Source organism: Oppia nitens, unplaced genomic scaffold (genome assembly GCF_028296485.1).
Source record: "Oppia nitens isolate AA-2021 unplaced genomic scaffold, nextdenovo-longstitch-racon4-pilon3 scaffold2_pilon_pilon_pilon, whole genome shotgun sequence".
Lineage (NCBI taxonomy): Eukaryota > Metazoa > Arthropoda > Arachnida > Sarcoptiformes > Oppiidae > Oppia > Oppia nitens.
Genome location: NW_026533210.1, coordinates 9199908 through 9226270, shown reverse-complemented (window position 1 = coordinate 9226270; position 26363 = coordinate 9199908). Strand labels below are relative to the sequence as shown.

General features: G+C 32.9%; 8 protein-coding genes across 10 annotated transcripts; 6 read left to right on the top strand and 2 right to left on the bottom strand.

Annotated features, from left to right (window-relative positions):
- Positions 1-300: 300 nt before the first annotated feature.
- LOC128955055 (exocyst complex component 3-like) lies at positions 301-3450 on the top strand. The gene is made up of 9 exons (XM_054300688.1): positions 301-598; positions 693-1871; positions 1939-2097; positions 2211-2356; positions 2451-2678; positions 2764-2884; positions 2979-3062; positions 3130-3222; positions 3282-3450. Exons 1-9 carry the CDS (start codon positions 464-466, stop codon positions 3357-3359), a joined length of 2223 nt encoding a protein of 740 aa, XP_054156663.1. The 5' UTR covers positions 301-463; the 3' UTR covers positions 3360-3450.
- A 920-nt stretch (positions 3451-4370) lies between these two features.
- On the top strand, positions 4371-5240 carry LOC128955069 (uncharacterized). Its single transcript, XM_054300704.1, has 2 exons — positions 4371-4879; positions 4954-5240. The coding sequence occupies exons 1-2, from the start codon at positions 4607-4609 to the stop codon at positions 5110-5112; spliced, it is 432 nt and encodes a 143-aa protein (XP_054156679.1). The 5' UTR covers positions 4371-4606; the 3' UTR covers positions 5113-5240.
- A 200-nt stretch (positions 5241-5440) lies between these two features.
- Positions 5441-6373, bottom strand: LOC128955065 (tRNA-splicing endonuclease subunit Sen34-like; the record flags this gene model as incomplete). The annotated part of the gene is made up of 2 exons (XM_054300701.1): positions 6310-6373; positions 5441-6213 (listed from the first exon to the last, which is right to left on the bottom strand). Coding segments are annotated over exons 1-2 (825 nt in total), but the record flags the coding sequence as incomplete, so codon positions are not given.
- Positions 6374-6529: 156 nt separating this feature from the next.
- LOC128955066 (28S ribosomal protein S14, mitochondrial-like) lies at positions 6530-7237 on the bottom strand. The gene is made up of 2 exons (XM_054300702.1): positions 6794-7237; positions 6530-6716 (listed from the first exon to the last, which is right to left on the bottom strand). Exons 1-2 carry the CDS (start codon positions 7166-7168, stop codon positions 6531-6533), a joined length of 561 nt encoding a protein of 186 aa, XP_054156677.1. The 5' UTR covers positions 7169-7237; the 3' UTR covers position 6530.
- Positions 7238-7655: 418 nt separating this feature from the next.
- On the top strand, positions 7656-10630 carry LOC128955060 (elongation factor 1-alpha). Of its 2 annotated transcripts, none has more exons than XM_054300693.1 (4): positions 7656-7700; positions 8682-8878; positions 8964-9984; positions 10061-10630. In XM_054300693.1, exons 2-4 carry the CDS (start codon positions 8735-8737, stop codon positions 10282-10284), a joined length of 1389 nt encoding a protein of 462 aa, XP_054156668.1. In that variant the 5' UTR covers positions 7656-7700; positions 8682-8734; the 3' UTR covers positions 10285-10630. The 2 variants fall into 2 exon arrangements, with proteins under 2 accessions (XP_054156668.1, XP_054156669.1); XM_054300694.1 differs by lacking the exon at positions 7656-7700 and adding an exon at positions 8331-8440.
- Positions 10631-11941: 1311 nt separating this feature from the next.
- Positions 11942-16818, top strand: LOC128956349 (probable serine/threonine-protein kinase DDB_G0282963). Of its 2 annotated transcripts, none has more exons than XM_054302075.1 (5): positions 11942-11992; positions 12073-12504; positions 12574-15770; positions 15855-15981; positions 16056-16818. In XM_054302075.1, the coding sequence occupies exons 2-5, from the start codon at positions 12141-12143 to the stop codon at positions 16595-16597; spliced, it is 4230 nt and encodes a 1409-aa protein (XP_054158050.1). In that variant the 5' UTR covers positions 11942-11992; positions 12073-12140; the 3' UTR covers positions 16598-16818. The 2 variants fall into 2 exon arrangements, with proteins under 2 accessions (XP_054158050.1, XP_054158051.1); XM_054302076.1 differs by having other exon boundaries at positions 11943-11983.
- Positions 16819-17467: 649 nt separating this feature from the next.
- LOC128956236 (cyclin-K-like) lies at positions 17468-19908 on the top strand. The gene is made up of 5 exons (XM_054301925.1): positions 17468-17764; positions 17850-18404; positions 18479-19113; positions 19194-19487; positions 19591-19908. The coding sequence occupies exons 1-5, from the start codon at positions 17748-17750 to the stop codon at positions 19605-19607; spliced, it is 1518 nt and encodes a 505-aa protein (XP_054157900.1). The 5' UTR covers positions 17468-17747; the 3' UTR covers positions 19608-19908.
- A 105-nt stretch (positions 19909-20013) lies between these two features.
- LOC128956237 (protein Mpv17-like) lies at positions 20014-23138 on the top strand. Its single transcript, XM_054301926.1, has 5 exons — positions 20014-20141; positions 22256-22365; positions 22507-22599; positions 22688-22869; positions 22955-23138. Exons 1-5 carry the CDS (start codon positions 20066-20068, stop codon positions 23040-23042), a joined length of 549 nt encoding a protein of 182 aa, XP_054157901.1. The 5' UTR covers positions 20014-20065; the 3' UTR covers positions 23043-23138.
- The last annotated feature ends 3225 nt before the right edge of the window (positions 23139-26363 follow it).

Genomic DNA, 26363 nt, shown 5'->3' with positions numbered 1-26363 from the left:
ATTATATTTCATTGAATATATTATATTTTTTCTGTTCATTTAAAAATATATTTACATTTAATTATTTTATTTTCTTATATTTTGTAAATTATATGACAAACACACCGGCGAACTATATCATCAAATGTTTGGGTTTTTTTAAATAAATAAATAAATGCACTAAAAATACAAATATATGTTTTTTAAAACTTTTTTTATATAAATATATATTTTTTTTAAATTGACATCTAATGTAAATGTATAATATGTTATGTAATATTACAGTACTTACTGTACATAAACTTTCAATACAATAGTAGTACTAATGTTTACAAAACAGTGTTTTTATTTTATTTATATACCAATTGATTGAATCATCAAAACAAACAAACATTTCAATCAATCAATTGATTTTGTTTGTCATCAGTACAACAACAACAACRACAACAACAGCTGATCCACACACACACACACACAAGACTAGATGCAAATGATGAACATCGAGGCCCTGGAGGCCGACGCCCGTCAAACGGCACTCAAACACGTATCAAATATGCTTCAGAGACCGGATCAGCTGGAAAAAGTAGATCAATACAAGAAACGAGTTGTCCGTAAAATGGTAAGCATATATATATATATATCATATACCATAGTTTCCAGTGATGGTTAGATCCAATCCAATCCATGCTAATATTGATACCTAATTTTAATAGACATCCGTTGAGGGTATGCTAAAGACGGCAATGCAGACACAGTTGGACGGCGTCCGGACCGGACTAATACATTTGCAAACATCCCAACAGGACATCGATGAAATCAAACGTACGCTAAAAGAAGTAGAAGAAACGTTTCCAGTGGTTCCCAATTTAGTTGAGAAGTTAAAATCGGTTCGCGAAGAATCGATGAAACATTCGCAATATGTGGCAGCCATGGATAATCTTAAGCATATATTCAATGTACCCGAAAGTATACTCAAGACTCGGGAGGCCATAGCCGATGGTAAGCTGTTGATAGCTCATCAGTATTTGACTGATTTGGAGAATTCGCGCGACGACCTACTGTTTGAATTGCATCGATTGCCGGCCACATCAATGGCCGATAAGAATCTATTGAAACATTACTATTCAGAAGTGGAAAAACTATCGGAAGAATTGGGCAAACAGTTGTGGCTAATCATTAGACTAACACTGAACTCAGTACGCAAAGAACCATCGATTATAGTGACTGCGCTGAGGATTATTGAACGCGAAGAAAAAGCCGACGAATTGGCACTGAAACGATCGGATACTTCGGGTTTTATGGCCATTGGACGGCCAAAACAGTGGCGCAAACGCGTGTTTGAGATACTGGAAGAAGCAATCTATGAACGTATTGCTGGCAATCAGTTTCACGACAGACACCAGAATAAGATGTGGTTAGTCTTGCATCTGGAAGTTACTCGACTGTTGTTTATCGAAGATCTTCGTGTGGTCAAGAATGCATGTGTTCCCTGTTTTCCTCCCAGTTATGATATTGTCAACAAAATGCTTTATTTATACCACAAGTGTTTGAGCGCACACCTACACGAAATGGCCAACCAGTTGGAGGGCAATGAATACGTAACAGTACTGAATTGGGTTCAAGCTTACGATGGACCCGAACTCATGGGTCACAGAGATCTGGATTTTGATATTAAATCCAGAAATTTTGAACCACTTTTATCGAAACCATTGGTCGACGAACTAACTAATAAATATCTGTCGACTGTCGAAAAAAATTATAAAGAATGGCTAAGCAATACCATTGCCCGTGAGGTCAAAGATTGGGACAGTAGTAATCAGCCCGAGTGTGATGAGTCCCGTCACTATCAGACAACTACACCTGTTATTGTCTTCCAGATGATTGATCAACACGTATGACATATAAAAGACACATTTTTTATTATGTATTTATTATTTTTATGTTTGTATTAAAATTTAGCTTCAAGTGGCCCGAACAGTGACCAGACATTTGGTCAATCGGGTTCTAATCATAAGTATGGATCACTTGTCGACATTTGCCAAACAATACAAAGACGCTGTCAAACGGTATGCAAAGTCTCACTTCGAGAATCGCAATCAACTGTTCACTCCTAATATGGTTTGTTGTTGTCATTCATACTAATTATAATAATAATGATATTATCATTGAAAAAAAGACAAATTATTTAATTAATTTTGTGTTAATTTATTAATTTTTATATATAAATATAGATTGCAATCACTAATAATTGTTTGAGTTTTATTGAAATTGCAATGAATTTCAAACAAGAGTACAAAAGTGGCGATTCAACCGAATTGGAGGCAAACAGAGTGTTTGATAATGTGGTCAAATCTTTTGAAGAACTTAAAGAAGAAAGGTTTGTATTTTTGTAATTAAAGATATTTTGATTTTGGATCAGTTGTTGAATGTGATTGAATTACCGGTAATTTATTTTACTGTATATAAAAAAGTATCGGACATTTACTTTACGAGATATTCCTCGACGTCGACCGGGAAATCAATAAAGTTGGTACTCAGGAGTGGTTCGACTCGAAGATCAGTGTCATTGAAAACATTTGTCTTACTCTTGAAGACTATTTTCGTGACTATGTCTATCTTAAAGAAAAAAACTCGGATCGACTTAAAGAAGAACTACAAAACAAATTAGCCAAAGGATACATAACAGCTATTTTACTCAAGTATTGCTATAATTTAAATAAAAAAATAAATAAATAATTTACCGGTAATTGTTAATTTTTCGGATAATTATTAAATATTGAACAGAAAAATGCAATTAAGAAATCAAAGTCAAAGAGAATTGTTTGCCAAAAAGTTTATCAGAGAAGCAGAGATATTGAAGGCAGCCATCGCTAAATTACCGACAAAGATGTCCACAAATATTGTCGTTAGTATTCAATTAAACAATGGATTAGCTTTTAATTTATAACAAAATTGAATTAATATATAAATTTTTTTAATTACTGAAAAAAAACTTATAGAAAAATTCTCCATTTGATTGTTTGCCACTTTTGGCTGAGTTTTTAAAGCTAAAAGACTTAAGTATGCTATTCCTCGAAGTATCGGTACGTGTAGTAGTAGTTGTAGTAATTTTTACCAACAAATAAAAAAATGCTTACAATTTCATTATAGGGTTTGGTTAAGAAATATCCCGACATCAAAGTGGAACACTTGACGGCACTGTTATCGCTGAGAGAGGACATGTTGAAGACAAATGTCAAAAAGGTTTGACACCAATTGAATTTTGATTATATGTATAAATCATTTTTATATATCTTCTATAGCAAGTCGAGGACATGATGTCCGACTACGAGATAACCAGTGATGAGAAAACTATTTTCTCGAAAATAACACTCAATTGATGACATAATAACAACTGTTAAACGAATGATAATAGACAAATGAAAACAAACAAAAAATTAATTTAAATTTTATAAATAATTTATTTATTATATTTGATATTTTAATTATAATTAAACAAACAAATCATTTATATATATATTTATTATATAGATTTATATAAACAAACAAAAAAATAATAATCAATTTTTGTGATAATAATCAATTGTATCAATGAATTGATGGTAATAATCGAGTGATAATATCGCCTTAAAACACATGTGTGTCTGTGGCTAACGGGCGTCAAAGACAATCACTGGACAAGAAGTAGTAGAAGAATCAATGGATCAATTAGAAAGTGATCGACAATATGATAGTTAAATAATACATACATCTCTTGGTTCGCTTCTTATACATTATTCTGTAACCACATTCGCGACAACGGATCGGATCTTTAGACTTGATTTCGTTGTCGTGATGACACTCTTTAAGACATTGATGACAATCAAGAAGAAGACAATTATGGGATTAAATGTTAGTTAAAACGTGATAATTACGGGCAGACATCACTTACCGGCACAAATGTAGACCATCGGCTGTTTCGGCTGAACCGCTGGCGGTTGGCTTTGCGACTGATTATCCATCAATGGGCGGACAACTAACTAAATTGTTGGATCAATTGATTTGATTGATGTAAACAATTATTGTCACTTCAAATCAATTAAAACAAACAAATAGTCATCACATGTGATAACAAATACTATACATAATAGAAACCAGACTTCAAACCCATAGGTTTTTAAGCATAGATTTTTCAATACAACAACAAAAATCAAAATATACTCTATAATACAGTTGCCCCTTAGCTATATTACTTGCCTGCATAACAATCGATGGCTATCACAGTATTATCATAGGATTTGAAGCAATGCTTTTTAACACTTTCACTATTAATACTGTATAATAATAAATGTACATTAAATATATTGCAGTGTTTTGATTGGCTGACAGCGGCAGCCAATCAGTCCATTGCATCACTGCTTTTAAAAGGCGATCACAAAAACAGTTTCAGTTGTGTTGTTGTTGTTGTCATTCAGTATTATCTGTGAATCAGACTGTGATTGTCATCAATGGCTTAAAAACAAGAAAAAAAAGTTTTTGAATTAACTCATAAAACCAAAGATCCAAACCATATGTGATGTGATTTGTCTTTTTTGCGGCGATTTTACTTAAACTAAATGATTCAAAGATATCCAAAGACGCAGAAAACATGACCACCGAAGTTGACGATACCGACGATGACGGCATTTACATTGTGGACACGACCGATGCCAACGGCTTCGACATTGTCGGCGAATTGGCTGTCCATGACTGCTGGCATATAATTAATAAGATACTCGAATATCTGCCGGTTCGGACCATACGGGCCATGTGCTGCGTGTCCACCGGTTGGCTTACGGCTGTCGTACTGTCGCCTCGGGCCAATCGGCGACGGCTACGGCACGTCAAGAAAGTACGCCGATTGCGGACAAGTGTCGGCCAAGTAATTAGCTATTTAATGATTATTTTAATTAATAAAATTAATAATTATTTTTTTTGTGGTAACCCTCCCTATAGGAGAATTGGCCAATAAAACGGAAGACACCGGAGAGTAGTGGTAGTCGTAGAAGAGCTTTCGGTGATATTAGAAATACGACTACAAGAAGTGGTTCGAATACTCCAACGACGACAATGACCTCAAATAATACTAACAATAGATTGTCGACTATTAGATGACCAAAAAAAAGTATTTGAATTCATAAAAAAAAGATTATTTTTTTGAATTCAAACCAAACAAACAAATGAAAACATTTGTAAATATAATTTTAATGCGGTTTTTATCTTATCTTAAGAAAACACTTAACACTTGCAACACATATATCTATATATATTTAATATTGAAATCAATGGATTATATATTTAATATATCCGTTATATACTGTAATATATATCATATCATATCTCATACATTTTTATAGGAAAATCAAATTATTTTAATTTCATATATAAAACATTAATTTAAATATCATTTATTACTGTTATTATTATTATTATTCACATATTTTATAGTAATATAACTAATTTCTTCTAAATATGGATTCATATACGCAATTAAAACATCTTTTCGTACACTTTTGCCGAGTCGGCCATACATTTGTACGACTAAATCATTATTTAGTTGTAATAAACTACCGGTGCGGCAGATAATCATAAATTTCGAATGTACACCAATCGGATCCGATTGGTAGCACAAGAAATCGCAACCAAATTTAATGCCATCAGTTATGTAATAGTTTTTATTCCACAAATCTTTGAACACTTGATACCTGAGCTCTGACTTAGCCGTCACTACCGGAAACAAGATGTTATTGTCGTCAACAATCTTTGACAATCGGCCATCAAATGGACAATCGGTTAAGAGTTTTGTCGAACAATTATCGGGTGTAATATCGGGTATTTTTGCCAATTCTTGTTTAATGATCTCATCTTTTAATTCGTCATCATTTAAGTGTCTATACTGTTCGGCAAATTTTTTAATTTTTCCCGAAACTATTTTGTCGGACATTTCTAGGATTTGTTTTTGTCGATCGGATTTAAATTGTTGTCGATTTTGTTCACAAAAATCAGTTTTGAGTTTAGCATAAAAATCTTTTACTTCCGCATCCACTCGTGTATCAAATTCGACAACAACGGCAACTTTATTGTCGACCAACAATCTGGTCTCTTCGGGCATCAATAGCAATGGTAGTCCTAATTCAGAGTTTTGTTGTCCACAATCAGGTATTGATCCGATAAACGAACCGACAATACGATAATGTTTACGTAAGATTAGCACATCTAATGGTATATACAAACAAAAAATAAAAATAATTCATCACAAAATTAGTTGACATCACATCCATGGCGAACAAAGACAATATAATAATGGCTTACCATTAGGTTTCCAAACAACCACTTTGTGATTACAATATATCAAATTAATCATATTTTACACACTATTTATTAATTAACTAAATTATATAATAATTATAATAAACTAATTATCAACAAAAAAGTCTCAAATATAAAAACACTTGATGACCAAACAAATAAAAAAAGTGACCACTAATTCGGTAAACTGCGGCCACTGAAAATATATTTAGACCACCAAACTTCTAGCCCCAGCTAGCTTTGCCTACACCCGATAACTTGTTATAGTCGGCCAATAGTCGCCACTGATGTCTAGTAATTTTGTATTGTTTAAGATTACCGCGCGATCGGGAACTGATTATACAGCGATTGTTCAGATGCTTGATATTGGAATCACGAGGAAGACAACACTCTTGTTCAAAGGCCGACTCCTATAATGGGATACAAAGAGATCAGTTTCAAGTGACACTTCAAAAAAAAAATTACTTCAAAGACAAACAAAACAAACCCTTATATTGGATGGCATTAACTTTGACTTCCGTATCGTATACAATATGGTTCGGGTCGGGAAAAAACGGGAAAAGATATACCGACGCCGTAGGTCTCTAAGCATACGCCAGTCCTGCCATTTCAGGGTAGTCTGTCTCTCGAAGGACGGCACCGACGGATCAGTTACTTGTCTTTTGCGGCTAATTTTTGTATCGTAAACCGAACCGGTACCGTTGATCGGGTAATGTGGGGGCAGATTTGCCCACTGGGGAAATGTATGGCCACTACGGATACCGATAGACAACCAATTACTAGTACTACTACTAATACTACTACTACTTGATGACCAACTATTCAAAAACAATCGGTTTAATAGTCCGGTCATTAGTCGCATGTTTTTGTGGATACAGTAGTCATACAACACTTACTGTAATAATAATAATAATAATATTGAACTAAAAATCATAACTTTTATTTCAAAATACATTAATAACGACTAATAGGTTTTACTACAGTATACTATTCAACCGTCACCTCAACTATGACCCCATATACACACATACAGTCAGTACAAGTGATGACCATTAGAGAGTTAAGGGGACAGTTAGGCGACTATTATTTTAGGCATATACCTGTGTGTCAATACATGTCAAACAATACCCAAACTACTGACCCTTTAATAAGGTTTGGTTAGTATCCAAGTCATTGATGTTATTACAAAGTCTTCTACAACACTGGAGAAACTCCTCAGTGATGTCTCTACTGTCGATACATTAATATACCAACCAATGGTAATCACTTAGACAACTACCAGTTCCCCTGGTGGTCATGACGTCACTTGCGGTCTATGAGATCTAATAAAAGGATCGACATATTATAGGGTAGACCTCTTCCAGTAGTTGCGACTCTTAGTGTTCACATCACATGTAAGTCTATTAAAAAAAAAGTCTTCATTTAAATTATTGCTCTTTTATTTCAAATACTTATTATTGTTATTATTGTTCGTAAAATTATTTAAATTAATTAATTAATTATTTAACTATTATTTTTAACATTTAACTATCGATTGTCGGCATAAAAAAAACTAGTGATTAGTTTAGTTGTCATTTAATTTTTAATAATTTTTTTTAAAAATGTTTTGTGAAATGTGTTGCCGGCGTTGTCTGTAGTATTGTATGCCTTTCCGTTAACCCCAATGTCTATGCTGTTATTATATCGATTATCTGGCCAGTGATCTGGCCTCCCCTCAAGTTCAAGGTGACCGTCGGCAAAAGTGACAGTTTAGTTGGCCAGACCCGGGGCAGACCATATTGTTTAGCGCATAGCCCTATATATTTAGTATAGTCTATATGTGTTGTTAAAACGTTTTGGTCAATGCGTTTAAAGCCACGACAGCACATATACATAGAGAGAGAGAGAGAGATAGTTAGACAGGCATTGCCAGCGCAGGCATGTAATGCCTTTCCAGCAACAGTAGTAGTAGTAGTAATAGTATACTGTATCAGCAGCACCAGCACTGTTAGCTTTTTAAGTCCTGTCCTCCATTTTTCACCAGTCATTTCCGCTTTTGTATTGTGTTTAAGTAGTAGTTGTGGCGAAAGCATTGCACCGGCATTACTGTACACTTGTCACTGATCTATCTATTTGTTTGATTATAACCTAAATTGTAGGTATTTTCTAACCCCTTCTTTATAATCTATTGACACCCGATACTGGCCAACACACTGGACAAGTGTTTAGTCGGCAATTAGTTTATCGGTGTTTAGTTTAGGTCTTTACAAATGAAACTTTTTGTCAATTTTGTTGATCACTACCTTTGATAACACATTTCTTTATTGATGACAACTATCTATTCAATTGTCTTAAGATCTAATGTCTTCTTTTTATATTTTCAATATCATCTACAGATTAGAGTTGATCTAATAATTGCTGACCAAATCAATTAATTACAACCAAAACAATGGGAAAAGAGAAGACTCATATCAATTGTGTCGTCATCGGACACGTCGACTCCGGTAAGTCGACCACTACCGGCCACTTGATCTACAAGTGCGGTGGTATTGACAAACGAACCATCGAAAAGTTCGAGAAGGAAGCCCAGGAGGTTTGTAATTTTTTTTTTTTTTTGAAAACTGGTTTTTATATTCAATTGTCTAACCAAACTATTACTGTTTCCGGCGCACCTATAGATGGGTAAGGGATCGTTCAAGTATGCCTGGGTGTTGGACAAACTGAAAGCCGAACGCGAGAGAGGTATTACCATCGACATCACTCTCTGGAAGTTCGAGACACCGAAGTACTACGTTACCGTTATCGATGCTCCCGGTCACAGAGATTTCATTAAGAACATGATTACCGGTACCTCTCAGGCCGATGTGGCCGTATTGATTGTAGCCGCCGGTACCGGTGAGTTCGAAGCCGGTATCTCCAAGAACGGCCAAACCCGAGAACACGCACTGTTGGCTTTCACACTCGGTGTCAAACAATTGATTGTTGGCGTCAACAAAATGGACACCACTGAACCCCCGTTCAGCCAGTCTCGATTCGAAGAAATCCAAAAGGAGGTCTCAGCTTACGTCAAGAAGATTGGTTACAATCCGGCAACCGTTCCGTTTGTGCCGATTTCCGGCTGGAATGGAGACAACATGTTGGAGGCATCGACTAACATGCCCTGGTTTAAGGGATGGAACATCGAGCGCAAGGGTGCCAAAGCCGACGGCAAGACATTGTTGGCCGCTTTGGATGCCATGGAGCCGCCGTCACGACCAGTTGACAAAGCCCTGCGTCTACCACTTCAGGACGTCTACAAAATTGGCGGTATCGGAACTGTCCCAGTTGGCCGAGTCGAGACTGGTGTCCTTAAACCCGGTATGGTTGTCACCTTTGCCCCGGCCAATCTGACCACTGAGGTCAAGTCTGTTGAAATGCATCACGAGGCCCTCACCGAAGCCGTTCCCGGCGACAATGTTGGCTTCAACGTTAAGAACGTATCGGTTAAGGAGTTGCGCCGAGGCTATGTTGCCGGCGACTCTAAAGTTGATCCACCCAAGGCTACCGAAGATTTTACCGCTCAGGTAATCGTTTTGAATCATCCGGGACAGATCAGCAATGGTTATACACCAGTCCTCGACTGCCACACCGCTCACATTGCTTGCAAGTTCAAGGAGATCAAGGAAAAGATTGACAGACGAAGTGGTAAAAAGATTGAAGGTTTGTAATCATCGACAACAAGACTCGTGAGGAATGTGTTTGCTTTAATGTATTGTTTTTATATTGCGATAATTAGATTACCCGAAGGCCATCAAGTCTGGTGACGCTGCCATTGTTGAATTGGTTCCAACTAAGCCTATGTGTGTGGAAACGTTTACCGAGTTTCCCCCGTTGGGTCGTTTCGCTGTCCGCGATATGAGGCAAACTGTAGCCGTCGGTGTTATTAAATCCGTGAAACACAAAGACTTGACGGCCGGTAAAGTGACGAAAGCCGCCGAAAAGGCACAGAAAAAGAAATAACTATTACTTCTAATAACTATTATTAAAAGACTTCTAGATTTTTTTGATTTCATTAATATTTTTTTTCAAACAATTATTACGATAAAAAAAATTACAATTAAAAGCAAAAACAACGCTTTTTTCTCTGTTAGCTAATGATTATTAATAATTAATTAATACTATTATTATTATTATTGATTATTATAATTATAACACAAATATTTCGAAATTAAATGTTATTTTGAGACTAAAAACGATTTTTAAAAAAAACAAAACAGTTGTATTTGATTTCATACCGTTTATTAAATTTCATGAATTTTTTTTTAAAATTATTACCCCCACTATCACTAATACTATTGATTTGAATTTTCCCCCCATTTTCTATTTCCATTGATTTATAACTTTATATTATCGATTAAAACTTGAATTTGATTTTCATTTTTGTCGATTGATTTGATTTATTATTGATTTACTTTTTTTGTACTGTAAAATCCCATTTGATTATTATTATTGGAAAAAATAATAAATTTGATAATGAAATTTAGGTTATATTATTGAATATGTCTTATTATTATTATTATTTAAATTAATTTTTTTGAAAATTAATCAAACTTGTAATAATAACTCTGGTACCAACTTATGGTTAGCTATCCAAATATATGTACCCTATAGTTGCAATGACCTGGGTATTGGTTAGGGTAACCAATTAAAATAAAATTTGTGGCCAATTGAATATAGTGTGTGTGTGTGTGTAAGTATGTAATGGATGGTATGGATCAGTTAAAAATGGTTAAAAATCGATTTCATAGACCCAATGGATTTTAGTGTAACGTTAGATAATAAAACCAAAATTGGTTTTAAAAAATTTTAATTTTTAGCCAAATGTTTGGATCGACGATTGGTTACAAATATACAGTACTGTATAGAGAGATATATAGCTATTTCATTGAAAATAGTTGTGTCTATTTATAGACACTCTCTCACAGTCTTATCGTTTATTTGAATACAAAAAATGTCTATCAATGGCACTGACTGGCTGTCTGTCCCATCTATTTCCATCTAATCTGCCTTTTTATGACTATCGCTACAATCATATACTATTGAATCAAACTGTTGTCATAAATAGTACCGATTAGTCGGCTAATGTTGACTATGCGCTCAAATTATTATTATTTTTAATGTTTTTGTGAAAAACATTTCTCTCTTTTATATTACTAACAAAAATGCAGACATTTTACTGTCCTATGCTATCAATGACTGACTGATAGATAGATAGAGAGAGTCGACGACCCATTGGTTGTGCCAATTGATTGAATACAATATATATATATATATAGTATTGTATATATAAATTACAAGACATCGGATCCCATTATCATCAGTTAATTTTTAAATGTTGTCAAACACTAGTTGAACCATTAAATTTGTTATCGTTGTCGTCGTCGACATTACCATTACGGGGACAGTATATTATAATAGATAATACCATCGGATACCACACCAATCATTTCAATTAAAAAAAATAAGGTATTTATGGGATCAATTTCTGGTGACATATATATATATATAATCGGTTTATTCAATAGCTATTGTTGTTGTTGTTTTTGAAGAAATACCAGAAATGATTATATAATCTCTTTATTATTATTTAATTTTTTTTTTAATATGTATTCAGTTTTTTGTTTAGTCACACCAATCATCCATTTGATCGGATGATTAGGTGATAATCGTTAGTATTATATATGATATATATATTTGCTTTAGTAATGATTCTCATTGTTTTTGTTTTATTAATTACCATTTCAACAGACAATGATAATCTAAAAATCTTCACACAAAACCATACCATCTAATGATATCCAATCCGAGAGAAAGCAATGAGTCAAACAAATGTGATAATAACTTCGGGTTCAGGAAATCAGATTATTCACGTACCGGTCGGCGGCGGTGGTGGCAACAAGTCGTCAACCAATCATCGATCGGCCACTCCTATTGAGATTGTCACATCATCGTCGGCCCACATTACCATCAATAGGACAACTAATCGACTTAGCGGTGACAACAATAACCAGACTGGTTGGCAGCAGCGAAACAATGGCAACAACAACAACAACACGATCAGCAATACTAATGTACAATATTTGTCAACTAATCGTTCGCTCCAGAGTTCTTCATATACCACAAACAGCAGGAGAGCCAACAATAACAACACCGGACATAGAGATGTCTACAACAGCGAAGGTATGATCGATCAGATTATTATTATTGTCAGATGAATATGTTGATTGACATCTGATTTTTTTTTAATAGACAATAGCGAAGTAAAAGCACTTTACGTTAATCGAGAGTCAAGTGATTCGAGAGAACAGCTACTACTGCCGTCGGAAACCTATATAAAACAAGAAGATATTGACGCCGAAGAGTTTGAAGAATACGAAGATGCTATCGATAATGAGGGAGACTTTCAGAATATGGTCTATTCGAAGACACAGTACAAATGTTCCGGTTGTGGTAAAGGTTTCTGTTATACCGGTTGGTTGGACAGACACAAACTGGCCAATCCTGAGTGTCGGAACGCTCAGGCAATTCAGGCGTCACAGTATATCGAACCGGAAAACAACAACAATAGCAACAATAACTATTCGCCACAATTTGGTTCGTCGGCTGAACGAATCAGACCGAGTCTCGAGGGCCGACTACAGGAGCTATTGGTCTGTCCGAACGATGGCTGTAATTTCAAATCCCATTGGATCCAGTCGTTGAACAAACACGTGTCCAGTTCGTGCAAGTTTGTCCGCACTACAGGCGGTAGACGACAATCGGATGGTATAACCACTAGACGAGTCCAGCAACAGGTTTGCCATATCTGTAGCAAATCGTTTGCCGACACCGACCAGCATATTCTGCACATGAAGAATGTTCATCAGATAAAAATCTATTACCAATGTTCCGAATGTCGTATCAATTTTGATAACAAACGCGACTCGGAGTCGCACATCCAGGAACACCATCGTATGGGACTGTACTCTGTAAAGGAGAATATAGTGTCGACACCGATCCGTTCGAAAGCTGCTGCCGACGCCAACGGACTGACAAACGGCGGCGGCGGAGGAGGAACTCAACAGTACTGGAAGTGCGAGCTCTGCAACAAAAGCTATCTGTCGTTGCGGTCGTTTGAAATTCATCGGACGTCGTGTGAAAAGGAAATGCAGGCCTCGTTTCATATTAACGACCATTCGTCGGCGGCATCGTCACAGTCGTCCTCTCAACGCAATATCCAACGAAAGACTCCCAGTCCCCTGAAGTATACGAACTCTCCCACACAATCGCAGACATCGGACCCCGCCGTCGGCGCCAACCAAACGGCTGTCAAACACTTTAAACGTCAGCAAATCGAAGCCATTCACGACAACAACGACTTTTCCTGTCGCTATTGTTCCAAACATTTCGACAATTCCTATGCTCTGTGCAATCATCTGAGTCGTCGACCAGATTGTCGCGATTGGTATTTGAAAAATATGACACTCGAGTTGAAGAAAACCAATTCTGAACACTTGATACGGCCAACAAAACGCGGAGCATCGCGTTATGTACTAAATTCGGTTAATAACCATCACTTTAGGACAAACAATAACAATAACAACAATCACCATAATATTAATGATCCGGCGTTTGTTATACCGCGTCGTCGGCGACCAAAGCCCGGTATGGGCCGACACAAAACCTATCTGTCATCTTTGAATCCCTGGACAAACTCCGCTCGTTGTCAGCGCTGTCGTAAAGTTTTTGTCGGCAAAAATCCGACCGTTGCCTTAACCAACCATTTGCGCGGTTCGACTTGTGTTCCGGCTAAAGCCTTTCAAAAACCTGAAGTGGTTCGGTCGCGGACACTGAACAAGACGATTAAACCACCGCCACATCGTATGGCCAACAGTATCGGCAAATCGACAAACAAATCGGTTGCCGAAAATCGATTCTATTGTAAACTTTGTCCGCGCATTGAACTAAAAAATCGCATCTCACTTGGCTGTCATCTAACCATTTATCACGGCCTGCCGCAGGTTAACGTTACCACTTCCAAAGGTGACGGTTTTCGGTGTCAAAATTGTTCGCAAATATTTGAATCGAAATACTTTTATAATATCCATCGAACCGATTGTGATCTTAATTCTTCTTATGTCGGCATTGTTTCGGCCAACGAAAACGTTACAACAAATACTACTGATAGCCAAAACAAGTTGACGACAACTACCATCACCACCGCGACAGAAGCAGCAACAGTAGCCGACACTGACTCTGGTATCTATTGTCATTTGTGTGGTAAAACTGGATTTTCCAATAAAAATCTACTGAATATTCATCTAAAGTATCAGTGCGTCAAACGCCGCCAACAGCCGAACATTGGTCTCGGAAAACAACAGTTACCGAACAGAGAATTGCAACAGAAATTAATTGTCAAACAACCCATTCAAATGGCAAATCACGGCAACGAAAAGGACAACAAAACAGATGCCAATCTGACAATGTGTGACTCATGCGGAAGGGGTCCATACAATAGTTTCTATTATTTTATGGAACACAAGAAAAAGTATTGTACGGCACTGAAGGACAACAACAACGGCGCCAGCGTTAAAAACAATGTCAGACTTGTTGGCCAACCGAATCGGGCAAAGAAATCGTTTCCCGATCTATTAGCGAACAACAATAGACCATCGAATAAGACAAATAATGAATTGTTTTGTTTGAATCCAACTCTGCCGAGAGCTCGCAAAACGATGAGCTATCCTAATGTAAACTCACCGCAAGTTAGCCACGAATCAAGTGTTCCAGCAATGGATACCAACAACAACAACAATGGTATCACCAATAATGATAGCGATCACGATGTTATCATTACTGTATCCGAAATAACCAAATGTACGGTTTGTAGCGAAGACTTTGATGACGTTCTCCTATTTATTCGCCATCGATTGAGTCATATTACACAAGACATTATGCAAAGCGAATCAATCGATGCCATCGATTGCGAACTTTGTGGCGCTCGCGTTCATCACTATCAACGTATCCAACAGCATCTGATACTTCATCTGCAGAACGTTCAGATACTCAAGAAGAAGAATCTGATCGAAGTGACAAAGAAGTCACTCGAATCGAAAGAAGATGACGACTATAGCGATGAAGAAGATCCAGAAGAAGGCGACCAATTACATTGTCCGTACTGTAAGGCCGAGTATGTGTCGCGATTGGAACTGGCCAACCATATCAAGAGTACATGTCCATTTAGATACCAGTGCTCCAATTGCAATAATACCTACTTAGACAAGGCATCCTATTTGGAGCACAGAGATGAATGCAATCGAAACGCTGCGATCAATAGGATTGCGTCCAAAGCGCCGAAGTTTAAGTGCCGTAACTGTGGCCTTGAATTCCGAATCAAACAGCAACTTCTATGGCACGAACACGCGTGCGGTAAGGTTTATACATCGGACCATTCGGCAAGGGTTGAGGTATATATATAACGCTAAAATATGACAAACCGCTGATCCAGTGATTTCTTTAACTTTTATCTTTTCAAAATCGTGTTTTTGCAGGAAGTGATTGAACGAACACTATCTTGCAGTGTCTGTGGTCTTGTCAGTGATATTTACGAAAGCAAAGTCAGACACGAATCCCAATGTCTTAATAAATATTTAGCAGTCATCGGGAACAGTACCGAAGGTATGAATTATTGATTTTTTTGTGGATTAAAAACTTACCGATAATTTATTTATTTATATTTTTTTTGATGCCAGAAATCAAGTCAAACAATCCCATCATTTCGAAGCCGATTAGCGAATTGGACTTTGATTTGACGAGTCTATCAAATATATCGCAATCATCTGAAGTACCCGAAGCACTCATCAATGATCTTAAAGAAGAATTCGGTATTCGCAAAGATGTCAAAGTAATTATCAATGCATTCGATGAAGAAATTGTCAGAAAAATGAAGACCGAACTGTACTGCGAACGGGACGAATCCATACAATTGGAAGCACTGAAAGAGTCGTTCATGGCTTTGGTTCGCCGGTTAATCAAAAACGATGAACTCTTGCGCGAAATGAGTAGCGAAGAGTCTAACGCCGAACTAGTATTGTCGCGAATGCTTCGCTATTTGGGCGAAGAAGCCATCGAACACAATGGTCTGAATGAACTGAACTGTTTTCGCCAGAATCTGCAAACCTTTCTCAAGTTGACCATCAAAGACGATACACTGATACTTGCCTACAGAGATGCCGAATCGGTTGACGAAGCCATCATCAATATGTTGAACTTTGAGTGCGAACTTCATTGCTGATGATGACTGCCATTATTATCGATGATCACCACCACTACTACTACTACTTCATCCACGCGACTGATGAATAACTATACACACAGACATTCACACACACAACACACTCACTCACACAGACTAATGGCTTCAATCGACTTCAATCAATCACTTCTATTTGATCCCACACACGTGTGTGACATTATTTTATTTAATTATTATTATTAGTTTAATCTAAACTATTTTTATTTTTTATTTATAATTTACCGTAATTGACGCAAAAATGCCACAATTTTGTTTTTTATTTGATTTATTTGGCAATCATTTTATAATACTAATTTGAATTATGTCTACAAATCAAGCAAACAAAAGTTGATTTTTTTGTTTTAATTTTATCTATAATTATGAGTTACTAAAAAAAATTTATTTACAATTTATTATTATAACAATTATTTCACAATTAATTTAAAAAATGATTTTTTAAAAACCCATTTAGTAGTTATATTTAAATGTCTTTATTATTATTATAATATGTTATTATTAGTATTAATATTAATAGATTTTTTCCATTGGCTCTGATTTTATATATATTTATAAAAAAAATACAAACAAATTATAGTATTTTTAATCAATGATTTTTCGAAACAAACAAATCAATTAAATGAAACTAAAAAAAATAAATAAATTATTTATTGAAAATATCTCTCTCGTTGTGTATATGATTATTGTGTGTGTGAACTGTTATAAAGTGATTAAAAAAGTGTTTATAAATTACTTTTTTAATATATTAATAAATTATATTTATGGATAAACTACCTGTCCACTGTACATAACTGTGCAATAGATAGGTGGCGCCCATTGCATACCGGTGTCTGTGTCACACACATCACAGTATTAATATCTAAACGATTATAACTAATGTAATATCAATGGCAGTGTTGTTATAATACATTACACACACAGTGTATACATACAGTGTATTGTATTGTTATTGTGCTGACTGTCTGACAATATATACAGTAAGGTATTGTCACAACATATCCGACAAATGTATGGATCAATTGATCGACAACTGACCAACTGATTGATCGTCTCTCGGCAGCAGAAAAAAGACTATAACCATAAGCAAGAAGAAGAAGAAGAAAAAAAAGTGGTCACTTGAATAAATCTATTGATGATTTTAGAGCAAAGGTATGGCTAAACTACTATTAGATGATTGTGTCTTAATCTAACCCGACTTGACCTGACCTGACCTGATCTATCACCTCTTTTACAGTGAATCGGTGGCCGCCGTCCCGATCAGCAGCAACATCCCGATGTCCAACTGGTTTTACGATAAAAATGAATTACGACGGACGCCATCACTCGGCGACGGCATACCATCGGATACTGAACAACGATACCGACGGGAAGGTTCGCGTTTTATATTGAAAGTCGGTACTGCCATGAAACTCGGCCACGACACAATGGCCACCGGTGTTGTCTACTTTCATCGATTCTATATGCACCATTCGTTCAAATCGTTTCCCCGATATGTTACCGCTTCGTGCTGTCTGTTTCTGGCCGGTAAAGTCGAAGAGACACCGAAAAAATGCAAAGACATTATCAAAACGGCTCGTACACTGTTAACTGACCATCAGTTCAATACGTTTGGTGACGATCCGAAAGAGGAGGTCCTAACGTTAGAACGTATTGTATTGCAGACAATCCGATTTGATCTACAAGTGGATCATCCGTACGAATATCTGCTGAAGTACGCCAAATGTCTTAAGGGTGATAAAGATAAGCTCAATAAGATGGTTCAGATGGCCTGGACTTTCATCAATGATAGGTATGAATGTCACCCAAACTAGTTCTGTAGATGAATAATCTTAATCTTGATGTGTGTCTATGTGTGGACATCAGCTTAAGTACAACCATTTGTCTTCAGTGGGAACCCGAGATAATAGCCATAGCGCTAATGTTTTTGGCCGGAAAACTGTCGAAATTTGAAGTAAGCGATTGGGAGACACGACTGGCCCATCATAAGAACTGGTGGGATATGTTTGTCGAAGATATCAATATCGATGTTTTAGAAGATATTTGCCATCAAGTGCTGGATCTCTATTCGACACCATTACCCGATACACCTCAAGATTCGCCGCCAAATAGTCCGGCGCCGACCTCACAAAAGTCAGGGTCAACACCGACACCTACATCGACAACGCCTGCCATTATTGCAGGCAATAACAATCCATTGGCTGCACCTATCAATGTACCATCAGTGGTCACACATGGAATACCTCCTGGAGTGGCACCGCCTCCACCACCACCATTACAACTACATCCTTCTGTGGCGGCGGCTCAGCCTCTGCCATCACTTCAGGGCAATGCAGTCGTCAATAAACCGCAGCCGCCAATGTTCGGGTCGCAGAATCAGTCACAGAATCGCTATCGATATCCGCCACCCATTGGACAGCCGCCGATTCTTCCGCCACCGCCGCCAGTTCCACCGACACCTCCCTCATGGGATCAGTATTATCAATATCCGGGATATTCTGGTTATTAGAGACAAATTAAAACCTATTATCAGTCTATAAATATATATTTAAATCAATAAACCGGTGTTTAATATGTTTAGGCGGACCGCAAGCACCGCCCGGTGTCCACTCGTCTCTACCGCCTCCACCAGTTAACATTGGACAGCCGCCACCATTGCACTCAATGCACGGATCGGCCGCTGCTGCTGCTGCCGCCCATATGGCCGCAGTCGGTGTGATGCCACCGGTACCGCCAGTGCCGCCCGCTCATCTAGCCCAGGCCATGTCAGCGATTCCACCACATTTGACGGCACCACCGCCTCCGCCGCCCACACTTATACCCGTAATGACTGCCGGCGGCGGCAATCAATCGGCCGCCCACTTTGCAAATCAACGTAAAAAATAATTGTTTTTTTTTTATTATTTTTGTTGTTTCGGACTATTAATTATAGTTTTTAAAAAATTATTATCAAAATACTTATTATTAATTAATTAAAGCGCATAAAAACTTTTGACGACATCAACCAACCAACCAAACTGATCGATGCAATCATTCATGACTTACTTATACCTACACTACATTTGTACAGTACATACAGTATATGATAGGGAACGACATCTATATAAACATACCAGTGCTCTAAACACGATGTTTTAATATCAACAACATGTGAATCAAGCCTATCCATCAAAATCCAGTGAAGGTATTGAACATATATATTGAATATCATATATAAATGATATGCTATACGATATGATATGATATCTCTATAGTAATTATTAATTAAAAAAACATTTGCCCATAAAATTTAAATCATATATATATACACACACACAACGGTTTATAATGTTATTTCATTAAAACTAAACTAAGAAAAATTATTGAATTGTAAATTGTGTTTTTAAAAAATCAAAAAAAAAATAACTATTAAATAAATAATAACAAAATAATAATAATTGTTTGGCAAACATAATGTTAATGAGAGTGTTTGGCGGTTATAATAGACTACTTCACGCCTATCCTCTCATTACGCAATGCACGACAACCGGTAAATATTATATATATATATACCTGTATTATAATCCAATTATATTATTATCCAATATTGTAATTAATATATTTTTAAATATATATATATATATATATATATTGGTATTTCATATAATTTCATTGGTTAAAATTTTGATTGATATTAAATTATAAAAACAAAAATTATTTAACTGTTTTTAACTAATATTTGGATATTATGTGTATAAAAAAAAGTTTATATCTTATTACTGAAAACTTTGTAGTTAATCAACAACAACAAAATTAAATATATATATATATATTTAATTTTATTTTATTTTTAATTATCAGTAATTTATGATAAAATTAGATTTGACAATTTACCATTCAACACGCATCAATATATTTATAGTTATGTAATTGTATTTTTTAATTTGAAAGTTTTAATTTTTGTTAGACTATTAACTTTATAATAATACAATGTAATAATAGCTTTAAAAAAGTGATGCAATGTATAACCAAAAAAATATTACATACAATGATATATTTTTTTAAAAATTGTTAGTACGATATACTGTGTATAAATTATGTATAATATAATACATTAGTGAAATAGGAGATGAAATATATTTTTAGTGTAATATAAATATTAGTATGAATTAAATCTACAATATATTTATATACAGTAAATTAATATTTAATATATGATACCCGTAATTTTGGGAACAGGTGTTCACCAAAAAATGTACGGCACTGTCATGTATTTCCTCTACAGTCGACCCTACATTTGGTTAGGTTATATAAATGGATATAAAAAATATATGTAATTGTCATTGATGGTGGAGATTGAACAATAGGACTAAATATATAAATTTATATAAAGAATCTAAAAAATATAGTATATCTTATAATTTAATTTTAGTTTTTATGAATTTAGGCACAAATAATTTATTTTTTAATCAATAAAATGTTATATAATATGTGTTTTATAAGTTTAAATGCATGATTTTTTAAAAATATATAATTTATATTAAACAATATATAAATTATTTATATTATAATCGCACAAAAATTATTAACCATTAATTAATTAATTTTTTTAAATACAATTTTTTTGTTAAGTACAGTTAGTTTTATGTATTGAATTATTGTTTTATAGTCAGCTATTTTTGAATATATATTATCACTATTTAGATTATTTATATACAGTATCCAGATATTATATATTTAAAAATTACAAATATTTAAGTACATTATTAATCAACAAAAAAATTGCATCCAAACAAACAAAAAGTTTGTTTTAAATTGATAACTACTGTTTACGATATAATTTATAATATTTTTTTTAAAAAATATATATATAAATGCTGTTTATTATTAATTGGATATAACTTTTAATGTTAATATCATATCAATCAAAGGAATAATTTATAATAAATAAAATACACAAAAAAAATTGTCGTAAAACTGTTTAATATTAAGATAATATTGGGTTACAAAATAGGAGAGACTGGTTTTTTTTTTAAAAAAAGACAAAATAAATGTGTACAAAGTTACTATAGTTAATATATGGTTTTTGGATGTGTTATATATATGTTATACATTATGTACAGTAGTAGTGCACCGGTATGTTAAAGGGACAGGGAGGTACTCAATATTCTCAATTACTATACTCAATATTAGAGATATTGAAATCCTGTATAAATTGACATTTAGTTGACACTTGTTTGACATTTAAAAAAATAATATACTATTTTCAAATAAAATCTAATGTGAAATCTATTATTATAAACAGTCAAAATTAAATATTAAAATATTAGTGTCAAGGTACATTATTTGACTGTAATGTATTTGTGCATTAAAAAACCATTATTAACTATTTTGCAAGTTATTTTACATATCTTTTTTTTAAACAAAAATTATCTAGATCAAATGACCTAGATACTAGAAGATTTATATGTTTTATTTATATTAGTTTATTATTATATTTATATTATTTAGATTAATCAGAGGGGGTGGGTGGGAAAAAGTGTTTAGTCCACGATTTTGTTGAATTATAAATAAATTTTTAAAATAAATTTTATTAATATTTTTTTTTCATTAAATTACCGGTAAATCAATTAATTAAATTTTGTATTATTTTCATCTGATTAGGTGTCCTATTGGCCGCCGGCGATGTCATCGCCCAGAAAGGGGTTGAAAAACAAGAACAATGGAATTGGAAGCGAACGGCAAAGTTCGGTGCCTTTGGACTGCTATTTATTGTACGGTTTTATTACTAATAATAATTTCGGACTTTTTAATCATTTTTAAAAATTTTTAAAAATAGATAATTTATATTAATTGTATTCATTTTTTGTGTTTAATTAAAAATTCAATACCGTAATAATTTTTTTATATCAAAGGGACCTGTCATCAGAAATTGGTTGGTATTCTTGGAGCGTGCGTTCGGCGAGACCGGTAAGTGGACACCGATTAAGAAAGTCCTGGCCGATCAGGTAATGTGTGTTTTTTAAAAATAATTTTATTTACCGATACCGGTAATTGTTTTGTTGACACTTTTGTTGTTATTGTTTTTTTTGGTAGCTATGCTTTAATCCGGTCCTACAATTTACGGCACTACCGGTGTTGGGCGTAATGAATGGCGAAACAATGGCACAGATCAGGGCCAACATCGAGAAAAACTATGTCGACATTATGATAGCCGCGTGGAAATTGTGGCCATTTGTTGCTTTGTTTAACTTTTATTTGGTTCCACTTAACTATAGGTTTTTGAAAATTTTTAGTTTTTAGTTAATTGATTTCAATTTTTATTAATGATGTTTTTTTTGAATCAATTATTATTATTATTAGACTACCGGTGGTTGCATTGGTTTCATTAGTCTGGAATATATACTATACGTGGAAATTGGGGGAAAAAGGGGAACAAAAACATAACTAATTATATTTATATACCATATATATATAACAGTCTATTTACAGTATATATATTTTTTTGTTTATTAAATATCAGATTTTATATATTTAAAAAAAAATATAATAATTGAATGTTATACTCACAAAAAAATTATGTAAACTTCTATAAAATTAGTTAATTAATATATTTTTTATTAAATAAAAAACAAAACAAACAATTTTTTTGCTCAAACATAGTTTTTTATAAAATATTTCAAATCCTATTCATATCCGATTAGTGATGACCTCCGAAATCCCTGAATTGATTACTACTACTACTTTCCATTGAACTAATAGTAGTTTGCAAACTACCAGTCCCTTCATTATCATTATTGGTATTCATTATAATCATCTCATTATCAATAAGTTTATTGTCTTTATTAATAGTGAATGAATAAAACTATTGTTGTTGAGATACTTGACCAACAATATCATCAGTTACTGATGTATTGATATATAAAGTATATATAATGTAATTTAAATAATAAAATAATATTTTTATAATAACTTTTAAAAAATTTATACCATTTTTTTGTTATACTTTGTGGTTTCAAATCATTTACTCTAATAATTGGTTTATGAATTGGCTTCTCATTAGGTTTTAATGTAAATCTTTTTCTCATATTTTTTCTATTAATCATTAAATTATTATTTCTATTAAAATATTAAGAATATATAAAATGTATTTTTTAAATTATACTTAAATAACAACAATAATTAAACACTATATTAGTTAAAAATGTACACAGAAATACAATATTATAATTATTATTAAATAAAAGTTATAATTAATTTAAATAAAATATATTTTTATTATACTCATAAATATTTATTTAGTTTGATTTTTTTATAGAAAGTTTTAGACATAGTGTTAAATTTAATTTAAAACACACACATAATCACATTATAGAAAACTTGAAAATGTTTATTATTATTATACATAAAAAAAATTTAAATAATAATAATAATTGTTTTATTGTTATTTTTAAAGCACACCTAAACATACACCCAGATACAATTTAGTTTATATTAATAAAATTTAGATTATATATATAATAATAATGAAATTATTATTGAAATTATTAATTTATTTAAAAAAAATAATTATTAATTTTGATATGTATGTATAAAAAGCGGGTGTGTATGTGTGTGTGTGTGTGTGTGTGGGTGTGGGTRTCTAGATTGTGGGTTTATTGTTGTTGACACCCAACAATCTTAATTGCTACATTTACCATTTCTACAATGTGCAAATAGTCCACTTTTACTATCGCAATCCTCATCTGAGCTACATAACCGACCATGACAAACATCAATCATACAGGTGCTCATTATAACCATCCATACCATCATCAGCATCACGACAATTGTAAACATATTGTTGTTGTTTTTAACCATCATTTTTGTTTAAAGTTTTATAGTTGTACTGATGTAATGATTAGTTTAATTTAGTAGTTAATTAAAACACAAAAATAATTTTTTTTAAAAGTGATAAAATTTAAGTATTTAAAAATTATAGTTTTTTCAAATAGAAATAATAGATTATGTAATTATAATTAAGATTTAGTATATTTGTTTATTTTATTTTACTAAAATTAAAAAAAATATTAACTTATTGTTATACTAGACTTACTTATTATAGTAATATAAATTAAAATTATAAAAATTTACTTTTTTTGTAACGATGTCTTAACTGTAATTGATAAGAGACATCAATAAATAAGTATATATAATAAGAAAAAAAATTAGTTAAAAAATTTTAATTTTTTATTAATTAATTCTAAACTTTAATTTACATCAATAATGACGTTATTAAACATATGGGTTATAATATAATTTTTAATTAAAAAATAATTTTATTTAGTTAAGTAATAGTAATTGAAGTAAACTATAGTTTTTTTTATTAAAAAAATATTTTATTTTTCTCATTTGTAATTTAATATATTTGTAGAAACTAAATATGATTAATATATTTATTACATTTTTCAATTCTAAATAGTAATTAAAAATTAACAAAAAAAACAAATGAAAAATTATACTTTTTAAATAAATTTAAAATTTTTTAAAATATAATAAACAAAAATTATATAATTATACATAAATTGTTTAACTATAAATAAGATACCGATATCTCAATTACTAATACCCAATATTAGAGATGTTTATAATTCTGTAAAAATTGACATTTAGTTGACATTTGTTTGATATTTTTCAACAACAAAAAAATAATATAAAATTTTCAAATAAAATATGTAATTATTATAAACAGTCAAAAAATAAATATTAAAATATTAGTGTCAAGGTACATTATTTGACTGTAATGTATTGTAGAAGAGAGAGAGAGAGAGAGAGAGAGAGAGAGAGAGAGAGAGAGAGAGAGAGAGAGAGCGAGAGTATAGTATACTGTAGTATAGTATAGTACCTAAAAACCCAGTATCAACTATTTTGCTATAATATATCTTTTTTTTAAATATCTTGATCAAATGACCTAGATACTAAAATATTATGAATTATATAAATTAAATTAATAATTAACCAGGGAGGGGTGGGGTGGAGGTGTTAAATAAAAAGTTTAGTCCACGATTTATTTATTTTTTATTGGATTATAAATCAATTTTTAAGAATCTATTTTATAAAATTAATTTTATTAATAATTTTTTTTTGTTGATTAAATTAAATCAATTAATTAAATTATTTGTTATTTTTATCAGATTAGGTGTCCTATTGGCCGCCGGCGATGTCATCGCACAGAAATGGGTTGATAATCAAAGAGCAATAGTTGGGTGCCTTTGGACTGCTATTTGTTGTACGAATTTATTACTAATAATATATGATTTTTTTTGTGACAAATTTTTATATATATCTCATCAGAATATATATATATATAATGAGTTGAAATCAATAAATTAATTATGCGTTGACTTTAATGAGAGGTTTCTCGAAAATAGCCTTTAAAATAGAAAATTAAAAAATATATAAATCAAAAATAAAGTCAATGTCTAATAATTATATAGTATTATAGTATTTGTAAAATTTATTATTTATAATTTAATTTGTAATCTATATAAAAATTATTTTAATATTACTTAAATTATAAAATATTATATTATAATATAATATGTAATTGTGATAAAGTATTACTAATATAATAGTATATGACTTATATATATATAATAAATATGTCTTACATTATTAAATCTTTGTTAACTCTATTGTTAAATGTATTTGAGACACCATTACTACTACTATAATCATCATCTAATGATAACAAACGACTGCCACGACGTGAGAAGTATGGTTCAGATCCCAT

What these genes read in the sequence shown, in the direction of transcription:
- LOC128955055 (XM_054300688.1), top strand. Translation starts at nt 464, where the DNA reads ATGCAAATGATGAACATCGAGGCCCTGGAGGCCGACGCCCGTCAAACG. An exon ending in AACTGTTCACTCCTAATATG is followed by an intron (nt 2,098 to 2,210) that starts GTTTGTTGTTGT and finishes ATATAAATATAG; the next exon opens with ATTGCAATCACTAATAATTG. An exon ending in TGAAGACAAATGTCAAAAAG is followed by an intron (nt 3,223 to 3,281) that starts GTTTGACACCAA and finishes TATCTTCTATAG; the next exon opens with CAAGTCGAGGACATGATGTC.
- LOC128955060 (XM_054300693.1), top strand. Translation starts at nt 8,735, where the DNA reads ATGGGAAAAGAGAAGACTCATATCAATTGTGTCGTCATCGGACACGTC. An exon ending in TCGAGAAGGAAGCCCAGGAG is followed by an intron (nt 8,879 to 8,963) that starts GTTTGTAATTTT and finishes GCGCACCTATAG; the next exon opens with ATGGGTAAGGGATCGTTCAA. An exon ending in AAGTGGTAAAAAGATTGAAG is followed by an intron (nt 9,985 to 10,060) that starts GTTTGTAATCAT and finishes TGCGATAATTAG; the next exon opens with ATTACCCGAAGGCCATCAAG.
- LOC128955069 (XM_054300704.1), top strand. Translation starts at nt 4,607, where the DNA reads ATGACCACCGAAGTTGACGATACCGACGATGACGGCATTTACATTGTG. An exon ending in TGCGGACAAGTGTCGGCCAA is followed by an intron (nt 4,880 to 4,953) that starts GTAATTAGCTAT and finishes CCCTCCCTATAG; the next exon opens with GAGAATTGGCCAATAAAACG.
- LOC128956349 (XM_054302075.1), top strand. Translation starts at nt 12,141, where the DNA reads ATGAGTCAAACAAATGTGATAATAACTTCGGGTTCAGGAAATCAGATT. An exon ending in AGATGTCTACAACAGCGAAG is followed by an intron (nt 12,505 to 12,573) that starts GTATGATCGATC and finishes TTTTTTTAATAG; the next exon opens with ACAATAGCGAAGTAAAAGCA. An exon ending in CATCGGGAACAGTACCGAAG is followed by an intron (nt 15,982 to 16,055) that starts GTATGAATTATT and finishes TTTTGATGCCAG; the next exon opens with AAATCAAGTCAAACAATCCC.
- LOC128955066 (XM_054300702.1), bottom strand. Translation starts at nt 7,168, where the DNA reads ATGCGACTAATGACCGGACTATTAAACCGATTGTTTTTGAATAGTTGG. An exon ending in TAATGCCATCCAATATAAGG is followed by an intron (nt 6,717 to 6,793) that starts GTTTGTTTTGTT and finishes ATCCCATTATAG; the next exon opens with GAGTCGGCCTTTGAACAAGA.
- LOC128956237 (XM_054301926.1), top strand. Translation starts at nt 20,066, where the DNA reads ATGTTAATGAGAGTGTTTGGCGGTTATAATAGACTACTTCACGCCTAT. An exon ending in CCTTTGGACTGCTATTTATT is followed by an intron (nt 22,366 to 22,506) that starts GTACGGTTTTAT and finishes TTTATATCAAAG; the next exon opens with GGACCTGTCATCAGAAATTG. An exon ending in AGAAAGTCCTGGCCGATCAG is followed by an intron (nt 22,600 to 22,687) that starts GTAATGTGTGTT and finishes TTTTTTTGGTAG; the next exon opens with CTATGCTTTAATCCGGTCCT.
- LOC128956236 (XM_054301925.1), top strand. An exon ending in TGGACTTTCATCAATGATAG is followed by an intron (nt 18,405 to 18,478) that starts GTATGAATGTCA and finishes TGTGGACATCAG; the next exon opens with CTTAAGTACAACCATTTGTC. An exon ending in TCAATATCCGGGATATTCTG is followed by an intron (nt 19,114 to 19,193) that starts GTTATTAGAGAC and finishes TAATATGTTTAG; the next exon opens with GCGGACCGCAAGCACCGCCC.